The sequence below is a fragment of the Cynocephalus volans genome, chromosome 8, assembly GCF_027409185.1.
Source record: "Cynocephalus volans isolate mCynVol1 chromosome 8, mCynVol1.pri, whole genome shotgun sequence".
Taxonomy (NCBI): Eukaryota; Metazoa; Chordata; class Mammalia; order Dermoptera; family Cynocephalidae; genus Cynocephalus; species Cynocephalus volans.
The window spans coordinates 70,712,364-70,729,075 of record NC_084467.1 but is presented as its reverse complement, the minus strand read 5'-3'; the positions used below and the strand labels follow the sequence as shown (position 1 = coordinate 70,729,075).

The 16,712-nt window shown below is 37.2% G+C and overlaps 1 protein-coding gene across 1 annotated transcript; it reads left to right on the top strand.

Moving 5' to 3' along the window:
* Positions 1-15,128: 15,128 nt before the first annotated feature.
* LOC134384669 (small ribosomal subunit protein eS7-like) lies at positions 15,129-15,590 on the top strand. The gene has a single exon (XM_063106354.1). It carries the CDS (start codon positions 15,129-15,131, stop codon positions 15,588-15,590), a length of 462 nt encoding a protein of 153 aa, XP_062962424.1.
* Positions 15,591-16,712: the final 1,122 nt, after the last annotated feature.

Sequence of the window (16,712 nt, the reverse complement as noted above, 5' to 3'; positions counted from 1 at the left end):
CATATGGAATTCTAGGGCAATTTATCTTGTAATCCTGGTGATTAGGTTTAATCTGTTATAATGGTCACTTAGGTTTAGTTCTGTGTTTTAATTTAAGTAACGCTGAAGATTTTAGGCAAAATATAGTCGTCCAGAGTTATAGCCATTCATTTGTTCAGCAAAGATTTACTGAGCACCTACTTTGTGTCATCATTCCAGGTTTGGCCCACAACAAAACTGTCACCTAGGTGAATGAGGTGGTGTTTGACTATGCCAATTTTTCCACCTCTCTCTTTGTTATGACTTTACTTCTAGGTTGCCAGTGCTGTGTCCTGATGGACCTGGCGCCATGATCCAGAACCATGCCTCGGCCTTCTCTCCTAACAAAGCGCTCTGTAGCCATTCTTCTTTATCCTAATAAGGTTTTGTAAACTTTAAGCACTTCTACTCAGAATAAGAAATATATTTCCCAGTGTGACCTAATAAGTACATGTGTGTATCTGAAATTAGTGTTTTGTAAGACAACACTTACCCTTAAAATGCAACAAAAAATCACAATGTTAATATTGAGTATTATTTTATTAGTAACAACATTGTACTCTGTTTCATTTTCTTAAAATAGCAATTAGAGCCTACTAAATATACCTTAAGACCTAGTAAAGGGTCACATACAGTAGTGTTTCTGGAGGGTGTTTCTGGCATGAAAGTGGCTTTTATGCATATCTCAGATTATACAAAGGAGGAGTATTCTGCTCCTTAACACACACCCACATTTCCTTAGCATTTCTACTTTGTTGTAAGAGCATCTTCTGAATATAGCGAAGTTTGGACAGAAGTAAAGGACCAGCTGAAAGGAGCTTAAGGAGTCCTTTAATTCTCTTTCTTATCCTTTAGACTCCACAGGATTCATGGAGAAAGCTGCACTGGGCAATTAAACACTGAGAAATTAATCTGTGTATCCAAATTCAGAAAAGTGATGAATATGCAATTTTGCCTCCAGATACAGCTCTAGTCTCCTCCTTCCTCTAGTCAAATAAGTGAATGCTTATTGAGTAAGTGTCTCCCCCAGTGTTTTAAAGCTAAGTTTAAGTAGGCATCATGACAAAAAAGTTATTTTTTACATGCTCAAGAGGGTTTCATAACATCTAATGTGACAGACTCCTGTCTGAATAGTGAATATGGAAATTAGGTAATTGGACTACAGAGGAAGGTTAACGTGAGCTCCAAGAATTTAAATAAATAAGGCTAAAGAATGTGGGTAACTTCGTATGTCTAAGAGTGAGAGTGGGTGGTAATAATTACTGCAGTGGACACATTTTTTAAACCCAATAATTCTTAAAACAATTGCTGTGATCTCATAATTGAATATCACTGTGAACAGCTTTTAACGTAATGACTTGGGAAGTACTCTGAACTTGATAAAAAATATTTCTGCATTTTACTTAGAAATCTTAAACAGTTATATTCCTAATTTGGGGGAATAATTTTGCGAAGATGCCTCTTAAAAGCCAAAGTATAAAATAGGCACCTGCCAAGGTATTTCATGCTGTATGATTAGGTTCTTTCAATTTTAAATCCACTGAACCAGTAAAACAGGTTTAAGCAAGCAGGGAGTGAACAACGTTTATTCACTTTTTCTTGTTCTCCGTTTCTGTCCTTTAAATTTCTAGTTTTCTTGGTTTCTTGTTATTTTGATTTTGTGCATATGGTCACCTCTACTTATGGTTATGTAAGTGGGAGACTTTTAAGTCAATAGATACTGTACTTTTCTTTTTCATTAGATAGTAAGTTTCTTAAGGAAAGGGATTAAATCCTCTACTTCCTTCACAATTATCTATAGCCCGTGGCATTCTGTTCATAAATATACTCAATAAATGCTGTTGATGTGCTCACCAGCTTCTCACAAATTAAATATTGTAGAGATTCTTCCAAGAATAAGCATTCAAGAGGGTCAAAATTAATTAACCTTCTTATAAAACCATTTAATAAAGCCAAACTTGAATTCCAATTCAAGTCAGGTACTATGGTGTGGAAGGAAGGCTCTTTGAAGTCATTATGCAAGACAATCAGTCCAAGCTACTGTACTTGAATGTCATATATTTTAGTTTGATATCTATATCTACTTGATAAATCTATGTATGTAGCACTTAGATCAGATGATATATTGTATTTAGGAACAGGTTCAGGAACTAGTTTCAAATTGGCAGAAGGTATGGCTAGAAACTTCTTTGCTCTAATCAGTCTAAGTGCACGTGTGAGGATTCACATTTATGCTTGCACATGCACACACACAATGAGAAAGAAGGGGGAAGGGGGGGAGAGAGAGAGAGAGAGAGACCACATTAATAGAATAGTTCAAAAAATTATGTTATGCTTAGGGACATGTTTTTATAACCATCTTCTAACTCATAGGACTTTAGCTCAATTTCTCATTTCTAAAGGAGCAAAAAAAAAATATATATATATATATGTGTGTGTATATATATATATAATAAAAAAATCATATATATACACAAAAATTTTTCATTTGAAATATACACACCCTGAGAATGTTTGTCTGTACTTCCACTTTTCCTCTCTTTTAATCTATTATTGCTATAATAGCCAGTATGGTCTTTTCAAAACCTCTGTCAGATTGTGCCCCCGTCTTGGCTTCTCCTGCATTTGAAAACAAACAAATTAAAATGCTCACATGTTTTAATAAGACCTTCCATGGTCTGGCTCCTATTCTTCAAATTCATCTCATTCCACCCACCACCCCTCTCCAGACACACCCACGGTTTTCAGTTCCCTGCATTTACCAGGTTCTTGGTTCTTGCATAAGCTGTACTAAATGCCTGCATTACTCCTTCTCCTCAGCTGGGTAATCTTAGATTACCAGGCTAAGCTAGGTCTTCCTTGTTACTCTCTCCCATTGAGTTTTATTCTTTTCTTCCTTCCACTTATCAGGGTTTGCCATTACCATGCATATTTGTTTGTTTGCTTCCGTCATCGAACTGTGAACTCTAAGAGGGCAAAAATCTTTCCAGCATTGTATCCAACAACCAGCACAGTGTCTGAATCCTATTAGGTACTTGTAGAATACCTGTGGAATGAATTAATTAACTAGTTAGTATCAAATTAATACACAGTATAACTAATCGATTAAGCTGTATTGATAAATTATAGCATATGGTCCAGATATAAATTTTTAAGTCTCTTCACTTAAGGAATTAGAATAAAACCTTAAATACTTTTATGGTATAGCTTTGATTATTCTTCCAAGTATTATAAATGTTTTCTGGTCTTACTTATTAGCCTTAAAATTGTTTTTATCTTTTAAATCCTAGGGCTCTGTCTTGCCAGATGTACAGTGACCAGCAATCTCCAGTTTATCATAATTTCAGGGGTGCATTTTAAACTCCTTTTAAAAGGAAATCTCTTTCTGAAAATAATCTGAAGAGAAAATAATCCATTCAATGGTGAGAAATATAGACAGGCTACTCCCAATACAAAAGTACTAAACATCAATTCCTTCAGCCTTAGCAACTCAGAACTCTGAGAATAACCCAGTTTAATTATTTTATTCTCAATATTCTACTTAGCAATAGATCTAGCTAGGGCCTGACAGAAAAAACTGCTGGGGCATCTTATTCATGTCCTCTCCAATCAGTGATGACTATGACTGGTATAAAAGAGTAGATTTATTTCAGACTGACTGAATGATCACTGAAGCAGCATATCTTATCCATTTTATGTTGGTATAACAGAATACCTGAGACTGCATAATTTAAAATGAACTGAAAGTATTGGCTCATGGTTCTGGAGGCCGAGAATTCCAAAATTGAGGGGCTGGCATCTGGAGAGGACCTTCTTGCTATGTCATCCCCTGGTGCAACAGCAAAGAGAGGGAGGGAGGGAGAGAAAGAGAGAAAGAGAGAGTGCAAGAGGGGTCTGATCTCATCCCTGTATAAGGAACCCTCTCTTGTGATAATGGCATTAATCCATTCATGAGGTCAGAGTCCTCATGACCTAAACACCTCTTAAAGGTTCTACCTCCATTACCTCTACAATGGGGATCAAGTTTTCAACACATAAACTTTTGGGGGACATATTCAAACCATAATACAGCATTTTTCTAATCCATGTACCTGGAATCATTTAACAGCCAACTGGCAAATTAAGTGCCATTTCTGGTTCTTGGAACAGTCTTCTTCTCAGGGAGAGGAAATTTATCTTTTTTATTTTAGTGGCTACAGGAGGAAGCCAAAAGGCAATTTGCTGCTAGTCCACCTTTGATATTGGATCTATTTTCTGGATTCTGTTTTTGTCCTTATGACCAAACCTTCTATATCCAGACTCATTCCCTAGAGACCTGGGAATTGCTTTCTGCCTTGGAAATTGGGTAAACTTTTTCTCTACTGGGGGCAATTCACTTGAGACATAGCATTTTAGAATTTGGGCTCTGGGGTCAGCCAGATTTGGATATAAATTCTCACTGCATGAATGCTGTTTTTTTTTCCCCCCATAAATTACATAACCTCTCTAAATCTTAATTTTCTCATCTGTATAGAGAATATAATAATAGCAATATCCTCATAAAAACATTGAGAGAATCAATTGTGATTAGACATGTACTGTGCTTAGAGCTGCCTTGAAAGTAGTGAAACTCCTTTCCTTGAAAGTAACAAAGCAGTGGCTAGAGGTTTATATCTATACCATCCTAAGATTGAGTAGGACGTCCCCGTTTCAGGAGGCAGAACTCTTGGTTTTCCTGTCTTCCTGAACCTATTCTTCCCTACTGTTTTCTTTGTCAGTTAATTGGGCTGTCATCTACCAAATCACTTGGGTCCAAATCTCAGTACCTATTCGTGATTTCTCTCTTTCCCTCTCTTCTTACACACAACAGAAAGGAAGCTCTATCTCAAAGCATTTTTTGAACTACACTTCTCATAATTTTCACTCTTAACTACCCAAGTTCAAGTTACCACCATTTCTTGCCTGAGCTACTGTGATAGCCTCCTGACCTCTCTTTTACTCTTATTTCTCTAAGGCCCAATCTCCACATATCAACAAATTAATATTTTAAATATATAAATCCTCTCATAGCACCCCCTTTCTTAAAACCATATAAAGGCGTTAAAATTAAATAAAATAAATCTTCTTACCACGGTCTTCAAGGCCCTCCTAATACAGCCTCCAACAAACTCTTTGGCCTCATTTGCTTTTGCACTTGCTCAGTTTTCTCACAATCTCTTTTACTCACGCATGTTAACCTATCGCCCAAGAATATATACTCTATATCTCAGGAATACTCATTCTCCATCATATCCTCAGTGTGTAGAACACTAAAGGCACATGGTAGGTGCATGATAAACATTTGATACATCTTATTTAATGAATGAGGTGTGTGAGTCTATACTTTTTTGCCCTGCTAATTACTGCTAGAAATAATGTGAAAAAAGAAAGCATACAAAGAAAAGTTCATTCTGCATAAGGCTTTTGTTACCTTTTCAACAATTAGAAATACAGAAAAATAACAGGCCCAATGGACCTGACCTTTTTTAGGTGCACCTACAACTGAAAGGACATACTTTATTGAGTTTCTACCACATCTACATACTTAATAACACAACAGTTAGCAACAGGAGCAACAATTCAGAAACAAAAGCAAGAGTAGTTCCTTAGACATGTTTTAAAACTGTTTTTAGATTTGTTGATGATCTATGTCTCTTTGGAGAACAAATTCTTAAGGTGTATTAATAATTAAAAAAAATTGAAAATAGGTATGAGTAGTAAATACAATCATGGATTCTCTTCTAATCTCCATTCTCTCTCTTAAGATTTACATTTTGAATTAATTACTTTATAAACTCAATGAAGAGATTGTTTAGTCATCACGGGTTAGGTTCATTTTCACCCCAAGGAAAGAAAGCAGTTCAAATAATTATGCTATGTTACTATGACTGAATATTTTGGTATTCACATAGAGAAGGGAGATGATGCTGGTCAGCAGAAGAGCTGTGAACAACATACAGTTAAACCTCACTTCAAGGTACATTGTCCCCAGCGTTCTGAAACATTCATTTTTGAATAGCTAAGAAGCTAGGACATTATTGATCACAAACGAGACTGAAAAGTGCATGCAAATATGACCCTTAACTTTTGCAAATATCAAAGTTTAGGTTTAGGTAGACAAAATAGAGTAAAAAATTGATATTGACTAATGAATGCAGTCAATATCAACATTGCAGTTTACCTTAGTAAATTTGATTTCTTCTAAGCAAAATTTCAAATCTCTTTGCCTATATTTCTGCCTTTGCATTAAAAAATGACAATAATAGAATAATTAGGAGAATTTTACCTGTTCACAAGGTAGTACATCTTTAACACTTTTATGACCTTGAAGGAACTAAGGAACTATGAATCAGAATATGCACATAGATAGATAGTCCTCATTTTAGAGCAACACAAAAGCTGGAAGTACAAATTACCAGCACAAAATGGACTAGGACATGTGTCCTGCTCCCCTAGGAAAAAGCTTCCAGAGCACCCCTTCCTCTCAGGAGAAGTGCTGCATCCTGCCCCTCAGGTTCAGAACCTCAGATACATCCCTGCTCCCTGCGTTCAAGCTGCTGGGGTGTGAATCAGAGCAACAGACCCCAAATTAGTGGGAGAACTGAATGCACTTGTGCCTTGGAGAGTGAAACTGCACCTCAAATCCCAGGTGCTATGGCAGTTTCACAAGACTTTGAGCCCAGGACCTTGGTTCTACAGCTGCTCTAAGCACCTGTGCCCTGAATTCTAGTTGAGCTGTCACTGCCTGTGGGTCATGTCAGCTCTGACACCAAGAGAGATCCCATCAGCTAAGGATCCCCACTGTGGGGAAAAAGATGAACAGCAGGATACCTAAATCCATTGTCACCAAAAACCCTAATAATCTATGCTGCCACCATCTTTCTGCAACTCCTGCAGTCTAGACCACTCAGGCAGTCATTGCTAGTGTTGATCACAGCTGAGGAAGCTACTTGGAGATTGCACTAGTATGCCCACTCAGAACCAGAGCTACCACACCCTGCCCAACCAGCACCCTTAGGATCATCTGCAGGTAAAAGTCTTCCCCTGTGAAAGCCATTCTGTAAAGTTTGGAAGAGGTGACCTCTCCAACAGATGCCAATCAATGTAAGGAAACAAGAAACATGAAAAATCCAGGAAACAAGACACCACTAAAAGAATACAATAATTCTCTAATAACTGACCCGAAAGAAGCAGAAATTTATGAATTGCCTGAAAAGGAATTAGAGATAATGATTTTAAGAAAACTTAGCAAGATACAAGAGAATACAGATAGACAATTCAATAAAACCAAGAAAACGATTTATGATCTGAATGAGAAATGAAGCAAAAAGATAGATATCATAAAAAAGTATCAAACAGAAATCTTGGAACTGAAGAATTCAATCACTGAAAATAAGAAAATTCTGTAGAGTGTCAATACATGACTAGATCTTGCAGAAGAAAGAATCTGTGAACCTGAAGACAGGTTATTTGAAATGACTTAGACAGAGGGAAAAAAAGTAAAAAGAACAAAATAATGTAAAGACAGCCTACCAGACTTACGCAAACATATGATAAATAAAAATGCACATTATATGAGTTCCAAAATGAGAAGAGACAGAGTAAGGGACAGAAAACATATTTAACCAAATAATTGCTGCAAACTTCTTAAATCTAGGAAGAGAAATGGACAAATGTCTCCAAACAAATTCAACCCAAAAGGTCCTCTCTGAGGTGGATTATAATAAAACTGTCAAAAGTTAAAGAGAGGAGGAGGGCAGAGCAAGATGGCCAACTAGAGTTGTCTGGTGCTCGTCTCCCCCACAAAAAGAGACAAAAGCAACAAATCAGCAACTATATTTTGAGTACAATGACTAAAGAAATACAATGCAGAGCTCCAGGGGAGTGATGGGATTTTTGTGGAGGATGGAAGACCAGGATAGCACCATAGAGAGCAGAGCAAGGCATTGTTCCTTCACTGTCTCCCTGCAGGTACCAGCTCCAAGTCAAGTAGAGAGAAAGAAAGCTGGAAAAACCTCAGCTGTTTCCACAAATGCCAACAATCCTTGCCACAAGAGTCCTCCAGTCCTCTCATGCCCCAAACCAAGTCTGGAGAGAAGCTGGGAGTCTGTGTAGTTGTGCAATATCACAGAAGCAGCCCAGGTAGATCAACCTCCAGCCTCCCAGCCTAAGTGGCTATGGCACAGTGCTGTCTTGAAACTGAATCTGTGCCTAGAGTGCGTCCTGCCTTGCAGGTCAGTGAAAACTGACTCTCTCCATCCTGAGGCCTCACATTCATTCTACCAAGTTCACATGGGTGCCGGCAGGACCACAACCACAGATGCCTGGAGCCTAGGCCACACAGAAAGACTGAGACCCCAGCATCTAAACCCATGTAGCACTCCCTCCTCCCCAGAAGAATGAGCAGACCTGCTCAGCAGAGAAGCCACCAAGAAGCAGCAGTTCACCACGTTTGTGTGCACGTAGCCTGCACAGTCCACTGTCTTACTGAGCCCACAGGTGCCCATTCTGGCCCAATAGTCAGTCCAGTGGTAGCTCCACCTTCCACCATGGACCTCCACAGAACTGCTGGGCCCTGCTGCGTTAGAGTACACCTGCTCCCTGACCGACAGAGATTGGGCAGTGACTTTGCCTTTCCATGGAAGGCCTCTACAGAGCTGCAGGACCTGGCTGTACCCTTGTAGGTTTACTTCAGGCTCAACAGCTGTTTTGATGGCCCTCCACAGAGCTGCTGAGGCCTGCTGCACTGGTGCACATCTACTCTTTGACTGACATTGGACCAGACAGTGGATTTGCCTCCACCCAGTGGAGCTCTAAGGAGCTGTTGGGACCTGCTGTACTTGTCATACCTGCTCCCTGCTTGACAGAGGATTGGGCACTGGCTTCACTTCCTCTGGTGGCAGGACTTCACAGAGCCACTTGGCCTTGCTGTGCCCTTGTGAGCCAGCTCCTGACAAGGCATTGACATCCATTCCTCTGACAGGCCTTCACAGAGCCATTTGACCACCCCCCTCACCCTGCACCCTGGCATACCTGTACATAGCCCAGAAGCTGGTCATGTAGCATGCCACCTCCTGAGAGAGATAACCACAGAGCTGTGTGCCCATGCCTGGCCTGAAAGCCAGTTGGACAGCAACTCTATGCCTCAGACAACCAAGCTGCCAGTTGGCCCACTGCATCCACACATGCTTGGCTTAATGACCAGCCCAGAGTCTCTAACCCAGCAGAAAAGAGCCATTGTTAGCACAAATTCCCACAGGCTACCCCACTGAGGTATTTGCAGACATCACTAAAGAGGAGGATTACATCAAAAGAAACTACACAGAGATTACACTACTGAGTCTACACAGAATCAAAGCCAAAGCAACATATCCAACAGATCCCCTAAAACACACATACAGGAAAAAGTCATTTCTACATAATCTACTCCATAAAATTGGAAAAAACAACTACTCCATTAGATTTGCAGACATCAGCATAGCATAGAAGAAACATAAAAAATCAAGGAAACATTACACAATGAAAGGAACATAGTAAGTCTTCAGTAACAGATGCCAAAGAAAAAGACAGTTAGAAAATGCCTGTAAAGGAATTTCAGATAATGATCTTAAGGAAACTCAACAAGATACAAGAGAATGCAGACAAACAACTCAATTAAATAAGGAAAATAATTCGTGATCTGAATGAGAAATTTAACAAAGAGACAGATGTCATAAAAAAGAATCAAAGAAAAATCTTGAAGCTGAGGAATTCTATGATTATAATAAAAAATAAAATTGAGAGCTTCAACAACAGACTAGATCAAGCAGAAGAGAAAATAGACTTGAAGACATTTTTTGAAATTAGCCAGTCAGAGGGAAAAAAAAAAAAAAAAAGAATGAAAAAAGATGAGGAATGCTTATGAGATTTATGTGACACCATTAAGCAAACAAATATTCAAATACTAGGTTTTCCAGAGGGAGAAGCGAGGGAGCAAAGCACAAAAACCCTATTTAATATAATAATAGTTGAAAACGTACCAAGTATTGGGGGAGATATGGACATTCAGATTCAGGAAGCTAAAAGGTCTCCAATAAGATGGAATTATAAAAGATCCTCTCTGAGGCACATCATAATAAAACTGTCAAAAGTCAAAGACAAATATGGAATGCTAAGAGCTGCAAGAGAAAAGCATCAAGTCACATATAAGGGAATCCCCATTTGACTATCAGCAGATTTCTCAACAGAAACGTTGTAGACCAGGAGAGAATAGGACGATATATTGAAAGTCCTAAAAGAAAATACTATCAGCCAACAATTCTTTATTCAGTAAAGCTATTTTTTAGAAATGAGGGAGAAATGAAGACCTTCACAAACAAGCAAAATCTAAAGGAATTTGTCATTCCTAGGCCAGCCTTATAAGAAATGCTTAAGGGAGTACTACAACTGGAAATGAAAATATGATAATTTCTATTAGGAAAACATGAAAAAGTACAGGACTTACCTTTAGAGGTAAATTCATAACTCAAACTCAGATTACCCATTGAGGTGACGGTGCTGTATAAATCCTTCAATCCTAGAATATAAAGGTCAAAAATGTTCAAAAAAGTGCAACCGCTACAATTAGTGGCTAAGGAACATGCAGTAGGTACAAGCATAAATTAAACCAACAAAAATCTAATTTTTTTTTGTGTGTGGGAAGTCTAGAGTATTTTTACATGATGAACGTTAACTTGCAATCAGCTTAAAACTGTTTATTATAAATACAAGCCTTTATGTTAGCTTGAAGGTAACCATACACACAAAAAAAATTAAAAATATAACCAAAAAATGAAAACAAACAAACAAAAAAACCCCAAAGAAATTACAACAGATACACAAATGAGAAAGAAAAAGAAAACACAGCTCAGCACCACAGAAAACCACAAATTCATAGAGGTAAATAACAAGAGAAAAAGAAAGGAACTAATGATCTACAAAACCACTGGAGAACAATTAACAAAATGGCAGGAATAAGTTCTCACATATTAGTAATAACCTTGAATGTAAATGGATTAAACTCTCCAATTAAAAGACATAGAGTGGCTAAATGAATTTTTATAAAAAGGACTCAATGATATGCAGTCCACAAGACACTCACCTAATTATTAAAGAAAAATATAGATTGAAGAGCTAGAAAAATAAATTTCATGCAAATGGAAACCGAAAGCGAGGAGGAGTAGCCTTGCTTATATCAGATAAAACAGCCTTTCAATCAAAAACTATAATGAGACAAAAAAGATCCTTATATAATGATAAAGAGATCAATTCAATAAAAGGATATAATAATTATTAATATATATGCATCCAACACTGGAACACCCAGGTATATAAAGGAAACATTACTAGACCAAAGCAAAGAAATAGATTGCAACTCAATAAACAGATCATTTAGACAGAAAATGAACAAAGAAACATCTTACTTAAACTGCATTATATACCAAATGGAACTTAAAGACATTTACAGAAGATTCCATTCAACAGCTGAAGAATACACATTCTTCTCAACTGCACATGGCACATTCTCCAGGACAGACCATATGTTAGGCAACAAAAAAAGTCTTCACAAAATAAGAATGATAGAGATTATATCAAGTATCTTTTCTGACCACAATGGCATAAAACTAGAAATTAACAAAAAAAAAAAACTTCAAAAACTTCACAAGTACATGGAAGTTAAGCAACATACTTCTAAACAATCAATGAGTTAATAAAGACATTAAAAGGAAAATTAAAAAATTCCTTCAGACAAACAAAATGGAAACACATTATACCAAAATCTGTGGGATATGGTGGCAAAAGCAGTTCTAAGAGGAAAGTTTATAGCAATAAAGGCCTATGTCAAAAAAAGATGAAAGATTTCTGATAAATAACCTAATGATGTACCCAAAGGAACTAGAAAAACCACAAACGAAACCAAAAATTGGCAGAAAGAAAGAAATAATAAAGCTCAGAGCAGAAATAAACAAAATAGAAACTAAAAAAACCAATTGAAAATATCAGTGAAATGAAGAGTTGGCTTTTTGAGAAAAGATAAACAAAATTACAAAATCTTTAGCAAGACTAACCAAGAACAAAGAAGACTCTAAAAAATAAAATCGAAAATGAAAAAGGAGACATTACAATACCACAAGAGATACCACAGAAAGGATAAGAGACTATTATGACTAACTCTATGCCAATGAATTTAATACCATAGAAGAAATTGATAAATTCCTGGACAAATACAATCTACCAAGATTAAATTATAAAGAAATTGAAAATCTGAACCGACCAGTAACAAGTGAAGATATTGAATCAGTAATACAAAGTATTCCATTAAAGAAAACTCCAGGACCTGATGGCTTCACTGCTGAATTATTTCAAACGTTTAAAGAACTAATACCAATTCCCTTCGGGTTATTTTAAAAAATTGAGAAGAAGGGACTGCTTCCCAACTCATTTTATGAGGCCGGCATTATTCTGATTCCAAAACCAAACAAGGACACAGCAAAGAAAGAAAATTACAGGCCAATATCCTTCATGAATATACATGCAAAAATTCCCAAGATACTAGCAAACAGAATTCAACAGCATATTAAAGAAATAATTCACTGTGAACAAGTGGGACTTATCCCAGGGATGCAAGGGTGGTTCAATATAAAAAATCAATAAATGTGGCACACTACATTAACAGAAAGTGAGACAAAGAGTATATGATCATTTCAATTGACACAAAAAAAGCATTTGACAAAATTTAACATTCCTTCATGATGAAGATTCTTAACAAGCTAGGTATTGAAGATATGTACCTCAATATAATAAAGGCCATGTATGACAAACACAGTTAAAATCATACTGTATAGGGAAAAGCTGAAAACTTTCCCTCCCTCTTAGATCAGAAACAAGACAACGATGCCCACTTTCACCATTTCTATTCAGCATAGTACTGGAAGTCCTAGCCAGAGCAATTAGAAGAGAGAAAGAAATAAAAGTCATCCAAACTGGAATGGAGGAAGTCAAACTGTCCCTGTTTGTAGACAGCATGATCTTATGTACAGAAAACCCTAAAGACTTGGCCAAAAAACTGTTAGAACTAATAAACAAATTCAGTAAAGTTGCAGGATACAAAGTCAACATACAAAAGTCACTAGCATTTGTATATAGTAATAGTGAACCATTGAAAAAGAAATTAAGAAAACAATTTATTTTACAATAACTGCAAAAAAGTTTAGAGACCTGTTAATAAAGTTAGCCAAGGAGATGAAAGACCTCTATGGCAAATAACTATAAATCTTTGAAGAAAGAAACTGAAGAGGACATAAGTAAACAGAAAGACATCGCATGTTCCTGGATTGGAATAATTATTACTGGTTAAAATGGCTATTCTATCCAATGTGATCTACCAAGTTAATGAGATCCCTATTAAAATATCAATGACCTTCTTCAGCAAAATAGAAAAACAATCCTAAAATTCACATGGAACCAAGAAAGACCCCTAGTAGCTAGAGCAATCCTGAGAAAAATGGACAAAGCTGAAGGCATCACACAACCTGACTTCAGACTATTGTACAAAGGTATAGAAACCAAAACCACACGGTACTGGCATAAAAACAGAGAAATAGACCAATGGAACAGAATAAAGAGCTCAGAAATGAATTCACACACCTGCAGGCAACTGATCTCTGACAAAGCTGCCAAGAATACATATTGGGGAAAAGACAGTCTCTTCAGTAAATGGTTCTGGGAAAACTGGATAACCACATGCAGAAGAATGAGACTAGACCGCTACCTCTCACTATATACAAAAATCAACTCAAAATGGATTAAAGATTTAAATGTAAAGCCAAAACTATGAAGCTCCTAAAAGGAAACTTAGGGGAAATGATCCACCACATGGGAAAATAAGACCAAAAATAAACATGTGGGATTACATCAAACGAAAAGCTTTTGCACATCACAGGAAACTATTAACAGCGTTAAGGAACAACCTACAGAATGGAAGAAAATTTTTGCAGACTATACATCTGACAAAGGGTTAATAAGGAACTAGACCCAATAGCAAAAAACCAAATAACCCAATTGAGAAATGGGCAAAGGATCTTAATAGACATTTCTCAAAAGAAGTCATACAAATGGCCAACAGACATATGAAAAAATGCTCAACATCACTAACCATCAGGGAAATGCAAATCAAAATAACAATGAGATACCACCTCACTCCAGTTAGAATGACTATTGTTAGAAAGACAAAAGAAAACAAGTGTTGGCGAGGATGTGGAGAAAAGGGAACACTTGCACACTGTTGGTGAGAATGTAAACTATTCTAGCCATTATAGAAAACAGTATGGAGGTTCCTCAAAAAATTAAAAATAGAAGTACCATATGATCCAGCAATCCCACTAGTAGGTATATACCCAAAGGAAGTGAAGTCAGTATGTCAAAGAGATATCTGCACTTCCATGTTTACTGCAGCACAATCTACAATAAGTAACACATAGAATCAACCTAAGTGTCCAACAACGAATAAATGTATAAAAAAAATTGTATACGTACACAATGAAATACTATTCAGCTATAAAAAAGAATGAAATCCTGTCATTTGCAGCAGCATGGATGGACTTGGAGGCCATTATGTTAAGTGAAGTAAGCCAGGCACAGAAGGACAAATATCAAATGCTCTCACTCATATGTGGAATCTAAAAGAAAAAAAAAAAAGTTGACCTTACAGAGACAGAGAGTAGAACAGGGGTTACCAGACACTGCGGAGGGGACATGGGAAGAGAAAACAGGGAAAGACTGGCCAACGTGTAGGAAATTACACTTCGACAGGAGGAATAAGTTCTGGTGTTCTATTGCACAGTAGGGTGACTATGATTAACACTAAGGTTTTATATCTTACATAATAGCTAGAGGAGAGGCTTTTGAATGTTTTTCCACAAAGAAATGATAAATGCATGGGGTCATGAGTCCATTAACTACCCTGATATGATCATTATACAGTATATATATGCATTAAAACATCAGCTTGTGCTCTTCCTAAGCCGGCGCTCAACAAGGAGAAGCCATTTTCGTTAGGCTCAAGCGCCGAGATCATGAAGCCCAAGGGCGAGAAGCCGGACGAGTTCGAGTCCAGCATCTCCCAGGTGCCGCTGGAGCTGGAGATGAGCTCGGACCTGAAGGCTCAGCTGCAGGAGCTGAACACCACAGTGGCCAGGGAAGTTGAAGCTGGTGGTGGTCGGAAAGCTATCATAATCTTTGTTTCGGTTCCTCAAATGAAATCCTTCCAGAAAATCCAGGTCCGGCTAGTACACGAATTGGAGAAAAAGTTCAGTGGGAAGCACGTTTTCTTTATGGTTCAGAGGAGAATTGTGCCGAAGCCAACTCGAAAAAGCCCTACAAAAAATAAGCAAGAGCGTCCCAAGAGCTGCACGCTGACAGCCGTGCACGATGCGCTCCTTGAGGACTTGGTCATCCCCAGTGAAATTGTGGGCAAGAGAATCCGTGTGAAACTAGATGGCAGCCAGCTCATAAAGGTGCACTTGACCAAAGCATAGCAGAACATTGTGGAACATATGGTTGAAACTTTTTGTGGCGTCTGTAAGAAGCTCAAGGACAAGGATGTTAATTTTGAATTTCCAGAGTTTCAGTTGTAAAAAAAAATGAGTAAATAAGATATATTCACAGTTAAAAAAAAATCAGATTGTACCCCATGAGCATACACAATTACAAGGGTCAATTAAAACAATAAAAAAAGTTAAAGAGGTAGAGAATTCTAAAAGCAGCAAGAGAAAAGCATCAACTTACCTATAAGAAAATCCTCATTAGACTATCAGTGGATTCTCAGCAAAAACCTTGTAAGCCAGGAGAGAATGGAATGATTTGTCTGAAATGCAGAAAGAAAGAAAAAGAAAGAGAAAGAGTGAAAGAAAGAAAGAAAGAAGGAAAGAAAGAAAGAGAAAGGAAAGAAAGAAAAAAACTGCCAGCCAAGAAAACTATACCTAAAAAACTGTCTTTCAGAAAGAAAGGGAAAATAAAATCTTTCCCAGACAAACATAAGCTGAGGGAATTTATCACACTAATCTGCCTTACATGAAATGCTTAAGAGAGTTCTTCAAATGGAAACAAAAGGATAAAAACTAATACTATGGAAAGATATTCCTTGCTCATGAATTGGAAAAATTAATATTTTAAAATGTTCATACTACCAAAAGCAATATACAGACACAATGCAATTCCTATCAAAATCCCAATGGCATTTTTCAGAGAAATAGAAAAAAATAATCTGAACATTTGTGTGGAACCAGAAGTGAATAGCCAAAACAATTCTGATAAAAAAAAGCAAAGTTGGAGGCACCACACGTCCTGATTTAAAATTATATTACAAAGCTACAGTAATCAAAACAGCGTAATACTGGTGTAAAAGTAGACACATAGGTGAGTGTAACAAAATAGGGCACCTAAAAATAAATAGAAACATATATAGTCAACTAATGTGTTGGCAAGAGCACCCAGAGGATACACTGGGAAAGGAGAGTCTCTTTAATAAATGGTGCTGGGAAAACTGGAATACCAGATGCAAAAGAAAGAAATTGGACCTTTGTCTTACACTGCACACACAAACCAACTCAAAATGGACAAACGACCTAAATATGAGATCTGAAACTATAAAACTCCTA

What these genes read in the sequence shown, in the direction of transcription:
- LOC134384669 (XM_063106354.1), top strand. Translation starts at nt 15,129, where the DNA reads ATGAAGCCCAAGGGCGAGAAGCCGGACGAGTTCGAGTCCAGCATCTCC.